This window comes from Mesocricetus auratus, unplaced genomic scaffold (assembly GCF_017639785.1).
Source record: "Mesocricetus auratus isolate SY011 unplaced genomic scaffold, BCM_Maur_2.0 Super-Scaffold_100007, whole genome shotgun sequence".
NCBI lineage: Eukaryota > Metazoa > Chordata > Mammalia > Rodentia > Cricetidae > Mesocricetus > Mesocricetus auratus.
Window position 1 is genome coordinate 61,470,033 of NW_024429191.1, and position 13,105 is coordinate 61,483,137.

The 13,105-nt window shown below is 43.6% G+C and overlaps 1 protein-coding gene across 1 annotated transcript; it reads right to left on the reverse strand.

Moving 5' to 3' along the window:
* Window positions 1–2,738: 2,738 nt before the first annotated feature.
* On the reverse strand, window positions 2,739–12,201 carry Slfn14 (schlafen family member 14). Its single transcript, XM_005077072.3, has 4 exons — window positions 11,170–12,201; window positions 9,491–9,622; window positions 6,931–7,645; window positions 2,739–4,680 (listed from the first exon to the last, which is right to left on the reverse strand). Exons 1-4 carry the CDS (start codon window positions 12,194–12,196, stop codon window positions 3,864–3,866), a joined length of 2,691 nt encoding a protein of 896 aa, XP_005077129.1. The 5' UTR covers window positions 12,197–12,201; the 3' UTR covers window positions 2,739–3,863.
* Between the last annotated feature and the right edge of the window lie 904 nt (window positions 12,202–13,105).

Here is a 13,105-nt window from a genome sequence, read left to right on the forward strand (position 1 = left end):
TGGTCTACAGAGTGAGTTCCAGGACAGCCTCCAAAGCCACAGAGAAACCCTGTCTCGAAAAACCAAAAACAAAAAACAAAAAACAAAAAAAAAACAAAAAACAAAAAACTATTCGAGAATAAGGTTGTCTTTTCTTTTCTCGGAAGCTGTACTTAAGCAACATCAAGGTTAGTGATCCAGGCTTCTACCCACAATTCTACAAGTAATTTCTTTGAGGCTCTGGATTAGAGTGATTAGGTGTAGCTTTATTGCACATGCTCCTTTGCAGAGTCAACTATTTCTGAAACATGAGTACTTACTTTATGTAATCAGGTGCTGATAACAGTCTTTCCCCCCTTATTTAAATAAAAGAATTATATATGCCTACTGGTATGCAATCCCAGACCCTGGCAGTTACATAACAGGACATTGTCTCAAAAAGGGAGAGGGCAGTATTAAAGAGCTAGCTCAGTGGTTAAGGGAGAGCATTGCTCTCCCAGAGGCCCTGAGTTTAATTCCCAGCACCTACATGCGGTGGCTCACAACCAACTGTAACTCTAGCTTCAGGGGCCTCCACAGGCACGAACACTAATACGCTTTTGCACACACATACTCATAATTAAAAATAAAATGAATATTTTTTAAAAAGGAGTGCTAAGGATGTAGCTCAGTGTTACAGACTTGTCTAGCACATACAAGGCTCTGGCTTTGACCCTCAGCATGAACACTGCATCTACATAATTCCTATTCCCCCTACCCCTCCCACATTCATCATCATCATCTTTTTAAAAATGTTACTGTTACATGCATACACATATGTATATGCATATATATGCACATATGTATATATAACATACTGAGTCCATTTAGCTTTGCTTGTATGTGCATGCATTTAGGCCTACCTTGGGATTAGACACCCTATGTGGGAGTTGGTCTCTGAAAGCAACCAGTTCTTTCTGTCTCAGTAGCCATTGACCTCCTACAGCTTTTTGTCTTGGGGTTGGACCATGTCCCCACTAGCAAGCATGTCAGTTGGTGGTGTCATTATGCTGGTCATGTTGAGAGTTCGTGAGTGCAGCTTCCCTGTTGTTTCTAGGAGATTCGACCTAGCAGCAGGGGTCATGGTCCTATGGTTCTCACACACTTTCCTCCCCACTTTCCCATGGTTTTCCCTGAGCTTAGGGGTTGTGTTGCAGATGTATTAGATAGGGTTGGCACCCCCAGTCATGGGTTACCTGCATTCTGATCAGTTGTGGGACTCTGTGACAGCCTCCATCCATAGTAAAAAGAAGCTTCTTGGATGAGGGGTGAGAACTCCACTTATCTGTATAAGCATAGTTACTGAGAAAAAAAATTCTCCTGGTTTAGGGAAGTAGCAGTAGTAAATTCTCCTCTCTGGTTTATGTCCTCTCTAGCTATGGGGAGTTGGCTGGGTTTACAGTACTAGACATGAATTCCTCCTGTTGAGCAGGGCTTCAGTCCAATCAGACAATTGTTGGTAACCAAAATAACAGTGCCACTATTGCATTGTTGTGGCTATCTTGCCAGGCCAGTCACTGCTGTGGCTCATAGGCTGTACAGTGGGGTAGGACTACCAAATGCTTCTCTCCCTTGGCAGTTTCCATAGACTCTTCTGATACTATGAGAGCCAGTCATCAGGGAGGAGGCTCCGAGGCCAGTTCCAGATCATTTCCTGTGTCTGAAGGGTGTGGCTTCTTCAGCAATAGCACCTTGCCTTCCGATTCTGGGAGGCAACCAAGGGCAACAGCAATCATCTATATTGTTTTGATTTTTGGGGGGTCTCTTGGACTACTCTGACCAACAACTCAAGAGAACTCATGGCTCTCATGCATGGTACTGGGGGCTTTGTTAGTTCATGGCTCTTTCAGGGAGCATTATCACCCAGAGTGTGGAAACGTCTTTAAACTACATGTCTGTGTATACACATACATGTTACATGCAATTTTAGGTAAATGTAAAATCATATGGTCCACATGCTTCATGAAACATTCTCATTGTTACTTATTGCCCCTCTGTATCGCCCACCTTTCCCCCTCCCGTGTCAAAGCCCCTCTCCATTTACCCCATTTTCTGCTTCATAGCACTGTCACTCACCATCCCCCAACCTAGAGTTCCCCTGACTTGGTCCCTTTTGACTTCCCTGATTTCTGTGGCTTCTCATGTCTAAAGATTCTGAGCTAAGAACCACGGATAGGAGAGAACATGTGGCATTTGTCTTTCTGGGTCTGGATCACTTCACTCAGTATATGGTCTAGTTCCATCCATTCACCTGCAAAACGCATGGATTCATTTTTCCTTTGTATACAAGAGCCCTTTCATTATCCCTTCATTTGAAGGTCATTTAGGTTGTTTCCCTTTCCTAGTTGTCGTGAATACAGTGGCAATGAATATGGCTGAGCGTGTTTTGTCAAGGACTATGACGTCAAGTCCTTTGACAACATGCCCAGGAGTGGCTAGCTGGTAGATTTATTTTTAGCTATTCGGGAATTCTCCACATTGATTTCCAGAGTGGAACCTGTTTTCAATATCTAGCTCTACTGTTGGGATATGCAAAGGGTAGACCTAAGGATAGATGTAAAGCGATAGGCACAATGACACTGTGACAATGCTTTGCAAAAATTAAATGGAAGAAGCAGCCGTACAGAATATAAAGTTGAGTGCAGAACTTGCAATGTGTGTAAAAAATCAAAAGGGAATGGAAATAAGCAAAAATGAGAGAAAATATACTGAGGTCAAGAGATGTTTAGAAGCTTTTTATTCTTCTTTTTCCTTTTCTCAAGCTGATATATTCTGTTGTCCTCCTTAACAATGTTTTAGCAGCTTCACACAACAAGCAACTCTTTATCTCTGTTAGTTTATTACACTAATTGCATTATCTACCAGATTAAGGGAAAGAAAAGAGGAGAGGGAAAGACAGACAGAGAGAGAGAGAGAGAGAGAGAGAACATAGCTGCCATTTCCCATTTTTTGAAGCCTGTCCTGGAACTCTCTATAAACCAAGCGGGCCACCAACTCACAGAGATCCACCTGCCTCTGCTTCCCAAGTGCTGGGATTAAAGGTGTGTGCCACCACTGCCCCGCTGCTCTATTCTTACTATAGAGCTCTTCTCACATCATTTGGCTTCCTGTGTTCTTGATGAATGTACAAATTAGCAAAACACCTCTAGCCCACTGGTTAATATAGTTCACACTCTAAACTAACGGAGTGGCTTTTTCATTCTTGTGTTTGTCTTTTGTGATCTTGGTTGGCAGAAAGTCAACCTCAAGAGACTAATCTAGACTGTGAAAACAGGAAATCAAGCTTGGATCTGTGAAGCTTGAGCCCCATAGACAGCCTGAGATGCTAGTCTAGGTGCTGCCCTCAAGACACCCGGTGCAAGAAATTGGTCTAAAAGAAATCCCACCATCACTACAAGCCTGGAGTGCATTAGAAACATTGGGAGATGGAGGCATGATCCAGGACGGGGTCAGTAGAGGAAGCAAGAACCATAAAAGCCTTGGAAACTGACTCCATCCACAGGCTTCGGGGACTCCCTGGAACAGAGAATTTCATAAAATCTGCTTTCTATTTTAGGGTCTGTGGATAACAGAATAAAAGGTGGATTGAGTTAGGAAAAGTGGAGGCAGAGAACTAATCATACTTATATTGTCACTGTCCAGGAAAAAGAAGTGGACTGAGCAAAGGGCACAGCCACCACTAGTAGAGTGACCCATCCTCCCCCCCAAAAACACATTGCTGTGGCTCCAGGCTGTAACAATGTGCCTTCGTGGCTTCACTGGTAGTATTAGAGAGGAAGTAGCTACCAACCATCTGGGAGGAGAGATTGCTCTTGTTTGGCTTCCTGTGTTATTTACAATAGTCATCAGGAGGCTGTCCTCCCTCCATACAGCAAGTAGAGATGTTTAATGGCTCTTGAGGCAAAGCAGAGTTTATGAGCCCCCTCTGACTGCATGCATTCAGGACTAAGCCCAAACACAATATTCCTTACCATGCCTGAAAACTGCTGAACACTGTCTAAAACGATGCCATCGCTACAAACATCCGCAGCGCTGCTGAATGCAACCTCTGTTGTTCCCTGGGTCATTGCTCTGAGCAACACATCCTTATACTGTCCTCTGTCTTCCCTTCTGTACAGAATTGCAATGTCTTTGGGCAGATAGCCATCATGGAACAGGCTGTGACATTTTTCTGCAACATAGTTGGCTATTTGTTCTAGTGTCAGGTTAGCCTTGATCTCACACACACCAGGCAGAGCCTGGGCACACATTGCTTCCTCATAGGGAGCCTCCTGGAACATTGCCAGCATGTCTGGAGATATGTTGGGGGGTGGGCTTTCTTGGATCCTCTTCATTTCTTCTTTCATAAAGTTTGCAATTTCCACAGCACAGTGGATCTTGGTGATCACTTTTCGAGGAAACTGAGCAGAAGGGGCAGGAAGGCCACTAACATCTGCATGACGGGTTTGGAAAGGATCCAGAAAAAGCCAGAGGATCCCATGGTGAAGGTTTTCACTTGCAGCCCCCTTGAGTGCTGGATGGGTGATGCTCTTAGCCTTTATGTACCAGTCACCATATCTCCTACAGAAATCCTCAGTCTCATCCATCACTATGTGTCTAATCTTTGGGAACTCTTCTCTCATGAAGGTCCTGTGGGTCACAACTTGGCAGGTGACTTGTTGGCTGTAACCATGAAAGAGTAAACAGGGTTTCAGGCATATAAACAAAGATAATGGAAGCTTTCCTTATTCTCTGTGTTGGAAATACAGACTGATTCTCCTTTGTAGACTGATTCATTAATAGAGGCAGTGCAACAAAACCACTCTACTTCCAAGGTACCTGACAGATAGAATGCAGAGTTTGGGGACCGCTTAGTTAAATCTTCTTGTGAAATTCTACTATGAAGTAGTTAAACAATTGGGTCATTTGTGCCAATAATCCCATCACTCAGGACCAACCTGGATGATATAACGACTATAAGCCAACCTAGCTTACATAGCAATACTTCGTCTCAAAAATAATAAGTTAGGAAAGTTTGCTGCTTCTACTGGTCCAGTTGTGATGCTTGACAGGGGAAGACAAGATCAATACAGTTAAAGGAAATCTCAAAAGTAATTCATGCCTGTTCCTACTTCTATAACTTGCCCTTTTACTAAGATTAGGTAACAGTCTCCTGCAAGCATATTGTAATGTATACATGCAAAAGAGGTATTTTCAAATTTTGTCTTTTTCTTTACTTGTCTTTAAAAAATCAGAAACTCCTTTGGGTTTTGGTAAGAAAAACACCAGTTGCTGAGTTCCTTCAAGAAGACTTAAAAAAAAGAAGCCACACAGGTCTTCCTCTCTCTGGTCCATTTCCCGTTGTGGCACATTGTAGCATGCATATACACTACACAAACATGTTTCCCAGATCTGGTTGCTTCTGTCTTCTCTAAGGATCCAATAGGGTGCCCACATGCAGACTCTGTGTACACAGTTCCTGGGGCTTACTCTCTGCCTTGACTTCTAGCTTGGTCAGTGTGGCTCTTAAAGGAAAGCACAAGTGTTAGCTGTCCCATACCTTCTTCACATTAGGGGCTTGATAGGTATTTGACAATTGGGGTTTTAACTGGGACATTTTAAATTTTTCCCCACAGCGCTCCATAACATTCCTGGCCCCCTAGCAGTTTCATTCATAATCTAGCATCTGCAGACATTCCAACATCACCATTTTCCATATATCTGCTCCTCACTGCCCTTGACCTTGCTGTGCCCTTTGCCTGGGAGGCCCTCCCCATCTCATTCACTCCTCCTACTGTTTATCCTTTGCTCGATTGCTTTTATACAGGGTCTCACTGTGCAGGCCAGGCTGGCCTCAGACTCTCAGTCTCACTCTGCTTCGGTCTCCAGAGTGCTGGAATTTCAGGCATGCACTTTCACACCTGGCTTCCTAACAATTTAGTCCAGTCAAGAGTCTCCTTCCCTGGAGAGTATTTGCTGACCAATCTCCAGCCCATGAGGCAGACCTTTATTATTATAATACCAACAATACAGCACTTGCATTGTTTATTTTGTAAAGTCTCCATTGTTTTTTTTCCTCTGTCATCATATTGAATAGCATCTAACATAAATACTGCTCAAAAATATTTTTGATTAAAACCAAAAGAAATAACATGAATTTTCCCTCTTTGATAAATGGTACAATATCCAATTTGTTTACTACACTGAAAGCTAGAGGTTTCAATCAGAATTAAATTTACATATTTTCTAAAATTTCTGGTGCAGAATAACTCAAATGTGTGAATATTTTATAAACAAAGTTAAGGTGTATTTAAATTTAAATGCTTGTTAGATATAGTGACTAATTGTATAACCAAAAGCACTAACTATTCAGCAAAGTTATTTAAAGGAAGGCAGCTTCATCTCTACATTTCTTAAATTGTGGTGAAATGTTGCTACTATAAATTAGAGGCACAGTTGGGCATGCATGGTAGTGTATTTCTATACTCTTAATGCTCAGGAAGCTGATGCAGGAGGAATTGAGTTTAAGGAGAAAGACTATCTCAAAAACAAACAAACAGAGCTGGGCAGTGGTGGCGCACACCTTTAGTCCCAGCACTTTGGAGGCAGAGGCAGGCAGATCTCTGTGAGTTCAGGGCCAGCCTGGTCTATAGAGCAGTGAGTTCCAGGAAGCCTCCAAAACAATACAGAGAAACCCTGTCTAAAAATACCAAACTGAACAAACAAATGACAAGCATCCTTGGCCTGTTTGGGGTTGATTATGATAAGTTACCCATTCTAGAGCTCAACCACATTTGGAAATTTGTGTTAACTCAGGCTTTTACACTTGCAAGTGAAAGAACATTGTTAAATCTTAAACTCAAATTACTTTTGTGACTGTGTTGAAAGTCTCCCCCCACCCCCTGCCAAAAGTTTAGATGGTAAAATTCTCACATCACAAAATCCCTGAGGGAGTCATTTCCACAAACATAGAGGATCTCTTTTGGTTTGCAGTGGAACACATCCTTGATTTTCTCCGTGATCTTCATGGCTAGAGCTGTCTTTCTGGTTCCGGGAAAGCAATGGATGAACAATTCCCGGGTTTCTTGGAGACTCTCGGAGAGTGAGTTGCATTGCTCTTCTACACGAAGCTTGAAAAACTCACAGCCCAGTTGGTCACTCAGCACTGACCTGGAGCACAGTGAGACCCCCACAAGGGCTTGCAGCACGCCTTCCACTTCCGTTTTACTAGACAATGTGTAGGATCGGGGATAGCACACAGGGGACTGATCAGGTCTGGGCCCTCTGCCGGTCAGGTGTATCTGCCTTGGAATGATGCACACTTTGCCTGAGTAGCCGCCAAGAGTTTGTAGCTGCTGCTTTAACTGAAGGGCAGTGTTGTGCGTATAGTCAGATCCTCCCTTCCAGCTTTGGTCTGTTAAGATCGTATAGAGTACCAGAGGGCTGTTGACTGCTACCAGGAGAGCGTCACACAGGACCTTCTGCTCTTTCCTTAAACCAATATCACCAGCCCAGCTTCTAGAAACTATCACAATCCCATGAGAACAAGGATGTATCTGCGCCTTCAGTAAGTCCTCCAGTCCGTTGTGATCTGAGAACAGCTTCTTACAGAGGGATTCTGGCTGAAATTGCAGGCTTGCCTGTGTCACTGAAAATAGAAGGAATAGAGGTTAGCAAAACTCAGGGGGAAAAAAAAAAGAAGCACAGGGCTGCTGCTCTTGCAAACTGAGAGAAAGGGACTACTTTAGCCTCGGAACTATAATTTTCCTGTTGCAAAGAGAACATCCCGAGACCGAGATGAGAGACTCCCACACCCAGCATCCCACACCCGGCATTCCACGCCCAGCAACTCTAGTCTGGGAGGAAGCTGTTAGGAAGAGGTCTACCAACAACAGGCTCCTGGAGCCTTTTTCCAGTCCCAGACACACACAGCTGATGGAGCGGCATCCCTTCCTACTAAGGGCTTTCTGTGGACCTGGTGCTTTGGGGGACAGTAAGAGTCCTCTTTAGGCTGCACAGTAGGGTGCGCGGGAGATGGAGGCAGGCTAGTCTCTGAGTTCAAGGCCAGCCTAGTCTATAGTCAGTTTCAGGACAGCCAAAGCTACACAGAGAAACCCTGTGTTGGAAAAGAAAGAAAAAGCGGAGTGGAGGGTGAGGGTGAGGGGTGACATCTTCTAGAAAAGTAATTTCTTTGTTGTTGTCTACTTTTCGTTTTTTGAAACAGGGTTTCTCAGTGTATCCCTGGCTGTCCTGAACTTACTCTATAGACCAGGCTAGCCTCGAACTCATAGAGCTCTGCCTGCCTCTGTCTCCCTAGTGCTGGAATTAAAGGTGTGTGCCACCACAGCCAGGCAGAATAGTAACTCTTTTTTTTTTTAAAGATTTATTTGTTACAAACACAACACCCTGCCTCCATGTATGTCTACACATCAGAAGAGGGCACCAGATCTCATTACAGATGGTTGTGAGCCATCATGTGGTTGCTGGGAATTGAACTCATGACCTCTGGAAGAGCAGTCAGTGTTCTTAACCTCTGAGCCATCTCTCCAGCCCCCAAATAGTAACTCTTAACAGAGTTCTGAAGACATTTTACTTTACTATTGGGTGGTGTGTGTGTGTGTGTGTGTGTGTGTGTGTGTGTGTGTGTGTGTGTGTGTGTTCAGTATATGTGGAGGTTAGAAGACAACTTCAGGTTCTCTCCTTCTACCACTGGGGCCCAGAGATTAAACTCAGGCTCTCAAGCCTGGTGGCAGCTGTCTTTACCCATCAGGCCATCTCACCAGCTGAGACAATGTCTGGAGACTTTTAGATTATTACAACTGGAGGGAAGCTACTAGCATCTAATGAGTAGAAGCCAGGGATACAGATAAACATCATATAAGGGACAGAGTCCTCCCTCTGTGGTGTGACTCTAATATCAGTAGTGCTAAAGCTGAAGAAATTTTTCTTCAGAAGATATTGGTGGAGCCTTCTGACTCCCTCTATATTAAAAAGTCATGGCATAGTTCTCTTATGATAGAGATTCAAAAAACTCCAGCACTTTCCATTTTAAAGACTAAAAGACACAGGTGCATATAGAAGTTTGATCCAGATTGAGAACTAGGATTTAAGACCCTTCTCTCCTCCCCCCCCACTCTCTCTATTTTCCTCTCTGTGTGTGTGTGTGTGTGTGTGTGTGTGTGTGTGTGTGTGTGTGTGTGTGTGTGTAAAATTGCAGGACCATTATGTCTGCTAATGTCTTACATTTGACATTCCCTAAGAAAAAAATATTTGGATTACCTGCTATTAATTCCTCCCAACTGAATTATTTTTTCAATGCTGGGTATCACACTCAGGACCTTGCTAGGAAAACATTCTACCACTGAGCTATGCTTTATTGTATAAAAATAATCTCCTCAGATGAAATGAAGAGGGAATATACAAACCTGGCCTGGGCTGCATAGTGAGATACTGTCTCAAAAGCCAAACAAAACCCAAACTGAGATGGGTATACCTGGAAACAAACTGTGCTGCAGAATCTTCTTATATCCCAGGGCTTTTGTGAGGTATGCTGGCCTTCTTGGAGCAGGTGAAGCTGATGAAATCGGATGAGCCATGTAATCGGTGGTGGGCAAGCTGGAAGGATCTAAACAAATATAAAAGCGGCTTCAGAGGAAAGGAAAAATCAAATGTGGCAGAACTCTGCGATTGTTCTTTCTACAGGAAACAGGTGCAAGGCCCTGCGCTGCCTCACACAGCTGTGCATGGCGGGAAAGGACGCTGGGAACTGCTCTGTGGGTCTCCAGCAGTTTACCTCACTGGGTAACTCATTTCAAACAAGGGTCATTTCTCCTGTCTCTCATGAGGTGATGGTCCCTGAGTTTCTTCCAACTCTAAAATCCTGGTACCGGGTCACCTGTAAGAAGAAAGGGGCGCTACTAGATGTCAGCAAAGGTCATGTGAAGCCCAGTTGTTATTTTAAAACTCTAGGACAGTGAGAAAAAGCACAATAATGCAAGCAAGCCTTAAACCTTGTCGGCCACCTACAGGAGGCACGGAGAAAAGGAGAAAGCCCTGTTGGCTGTGAGCTGCCTATGACCAAAGGGGGCAGCACTGATGGTTACAGTTGCTTTTAGCTTAATCTAAGGTAAAATGGAATTGGAAGAAGGATCAGCGTGGGTGGGGGGGGGGGGGCTGGCTGGAGCACATCATTAATCCCAGCACCTAGGAGGCTGAGGCAGGTGGATCTATGTGAGTTCAAGGACAGCCTGGTCTACAGAGCGATTTCGAGGTTCTAAAGCTACACAGGGAAACCCTGTTTTTGAAAACAAACAAACAAAAGAACAACAAAAGGGGGGGAGGGCGTCCCCCTGGGGAAACCAGGAAATAGATCAAACAAATTTAGGATGATGCCATGAAGTCTGTAATGGCTGATATCTGTATCCAATGATCTAAGGTGTTTCATCAAATTGGGAGTATCTGATCCTGCAAGCAAGGGAATGAGCTTATTTGTAAGTCTTTTACAGGTTGAATAGGAAGCACTAAGGCTGACTGTCAAACAAGATGTAAGGGCTGGAAGGGCTACACAACCACCAGTGGTCCTCCTCCCTCTGGTGGTCCCTGGAGTATCTGCTCTTGCCTCACTCCCCCATGTTGTGGTGCCTCGTATAGTTTAAGATATAGGCTTCTAAGCCAGGCGTTGGTGACACATGCCTTTAATCCCAGCACTTGGGAGGCAGAGGCAGGTGGATCTCTGTGAGTTTGAGGCCAGCCTGGTCTACAAGAGAGAGAGAGTTCCAGGACAGCCTCTAAAGCAATACAGAGAAACCCTGTCTCGAAAAACAAAAAAAAACAAAAACAAAAAAAAAAGGGGGGGGGCAGGGGACGACGGACGACTCACTACTTCATGGCTGATGATATATGATAACTTGACCCCAAAAGACTGAAATCCAAATTTCTTTCTTTTCTTTTTTTTACTTTCAAAGAGATTCAGTCTTCAGAACAAAGCCATTAGAAAAAGAACACTAAAAAATTTTTTTAAGATAAAAGAAAAAGAACAATATTGTGGAAGTGCATTTGTAAACAAAAGCACGTTTCTGGTTTTTAAAACTAAACTACGTGACAGCACACCCTCAAAGGTGAAGGAGAGGGTTCTTGCTCTTCGCCTCTGTGATGCCTTCCATCCTTTTTTACCTGGCTGAACACCCAGCATCATGTCCACCCATTGTTGAGCCACCAGTCTTTTGACATTGTTGTCCTTCATGATCCAGGAATCCGGGTCTCCTGCAAACACGACACAACAGAAGGGTTCCACTCGAACCACGCAGACATAACCGTATAGGGCCTCTTTTTGATAAACCTTCAAAATTTTGGTTGTGAAATTCACCTTGGGCTTTTCACGACAGAAATGGTATGTTGGCAACTTTTCTATGCAGTTTTTTATTTCTGTTATTAGTGATTCCGGGTTCATTTTTTCTTTCTTACATCCAAAAACTTCTTTGCTCTTATCATCAACCCCAATAATTATGTATCCCCCCTGAGTGTTGGCAAATGCAGAAACGTAATGAGCCAGCGTCTCTTTAATCCGAGGAACAATCTTCTTGGTGGTGAACCTTTTAAACTCCACATGTGTTGACTCTGTGAAGTTCAGCTTCTCCTTATAATTGAGTTTATCTTTTTTAAAAAATTCTGAAGCACACACCTCAATGTCGTCTTCTTCCTGGGTGGATCTGTTGAGGAGGCATTCCTGAGAATGCACCCTGGGGACACCTCTTTGGGCTCTAGACTCTTTGTCTTTGAGAAGTTCCAGGGCACTGCTGGCACTCAGGTTGATGGCAGAGGTCACATCTCTCTGGTATAAGTTGGAGCGTAAACTGCAAATCTTCAGCGGAAGGCTGGAGGCATCTGGGCTCCATGACTTCACAAAAATCATGAGGTTGTGGTTCTGTTGCATACAGTCAAGATGCTTCTGTGAACCTGATGGAAGAAGCTTCTGAAAAGAAGTTTCCAAATCCTGCCCCAGCCCGTGGCATCGGTAACTATAGTTTTCATCAACAATCTCTGCTTTGACCACACCTCCTCCAGAATTCAGCAGTGCACAGACAGCCTGGATGATACTCGAGTTCTCATGTCTTTTCAAGCAACCATTGGTCATCTTCTTCCTGTTTTCTTCTCCCAAAGTCACTTTGCCCAAATTTACGGTGATCTCAGCATAGGGCATTTTTACACACTCCCAACAATAGCAGAGGGGTGTTCCTAAATATAACCAGGACAGAAATATTTCTGTATTAGTGAGTTCAGAGGTCACAATATTTTCTCCAAGGTTATACATTATTGGAGATACATTTTAACATTGAACATAGTCTTTTAAAAGATTCTTTAGTGGGACTAGCAACCAAATGTCTAACTTTTCCCATTGTTTTTGAACAATGTTGCCAAATAGACTTTTCAACAAGAGTAGCCAAAGATTAAAAAGTGAATACTTAATAGTTTTCCATAATGAAATAAATTAAGTTGCTGAAAACTTCAGCCCACTTTTGCTTAAATTTGGGATGCACCACATATAAGTCCAGATATAAGGGGGAATGGGTTAGTGCAGGAGCTAAGTGAGTTAAAGGATGTGCAGAAATGCCGGGCAGTGGTGGATCTCTGTGAGGTTGAGGCCAGGTATGGTCTACAGAGCCAGTTTCAGGACAGCCTCCAAAACAATACAGAGAAACCCTGTCTTAAAAAACCAAACCAAAACAAACAACAAACAAAAATGTGCAGAAATAGAAGCTGAAGTCAGGGGCTCTAGTCATAATTCAAAGGGGAAGAGAAGTAGAAGTGGAAAGTACAGGAAGTGGAGTTTGGGTTGTGTATGGTAGGTCTTTTATGAAAATCAACATTAGGCTACGTATGGGCACACAACTGTAATCCTGTCAGAAGATGGAGGCAAGAGGGTCATCTCCAAAGTCATTCCTGGCTATGGTAAGTTAACTTGACTACATGAGATCCTGTCTCAGACAAGCAAACAAACAAAAAATAGGGGTTGGAGAGATGGCTCAGAGGTTAAGAGCATTGGTTGCTCTTCCAGAGGACCTAAATTCAATTCCCAGCAACCACAGGGTGGCTCACAACCATCTGTAAT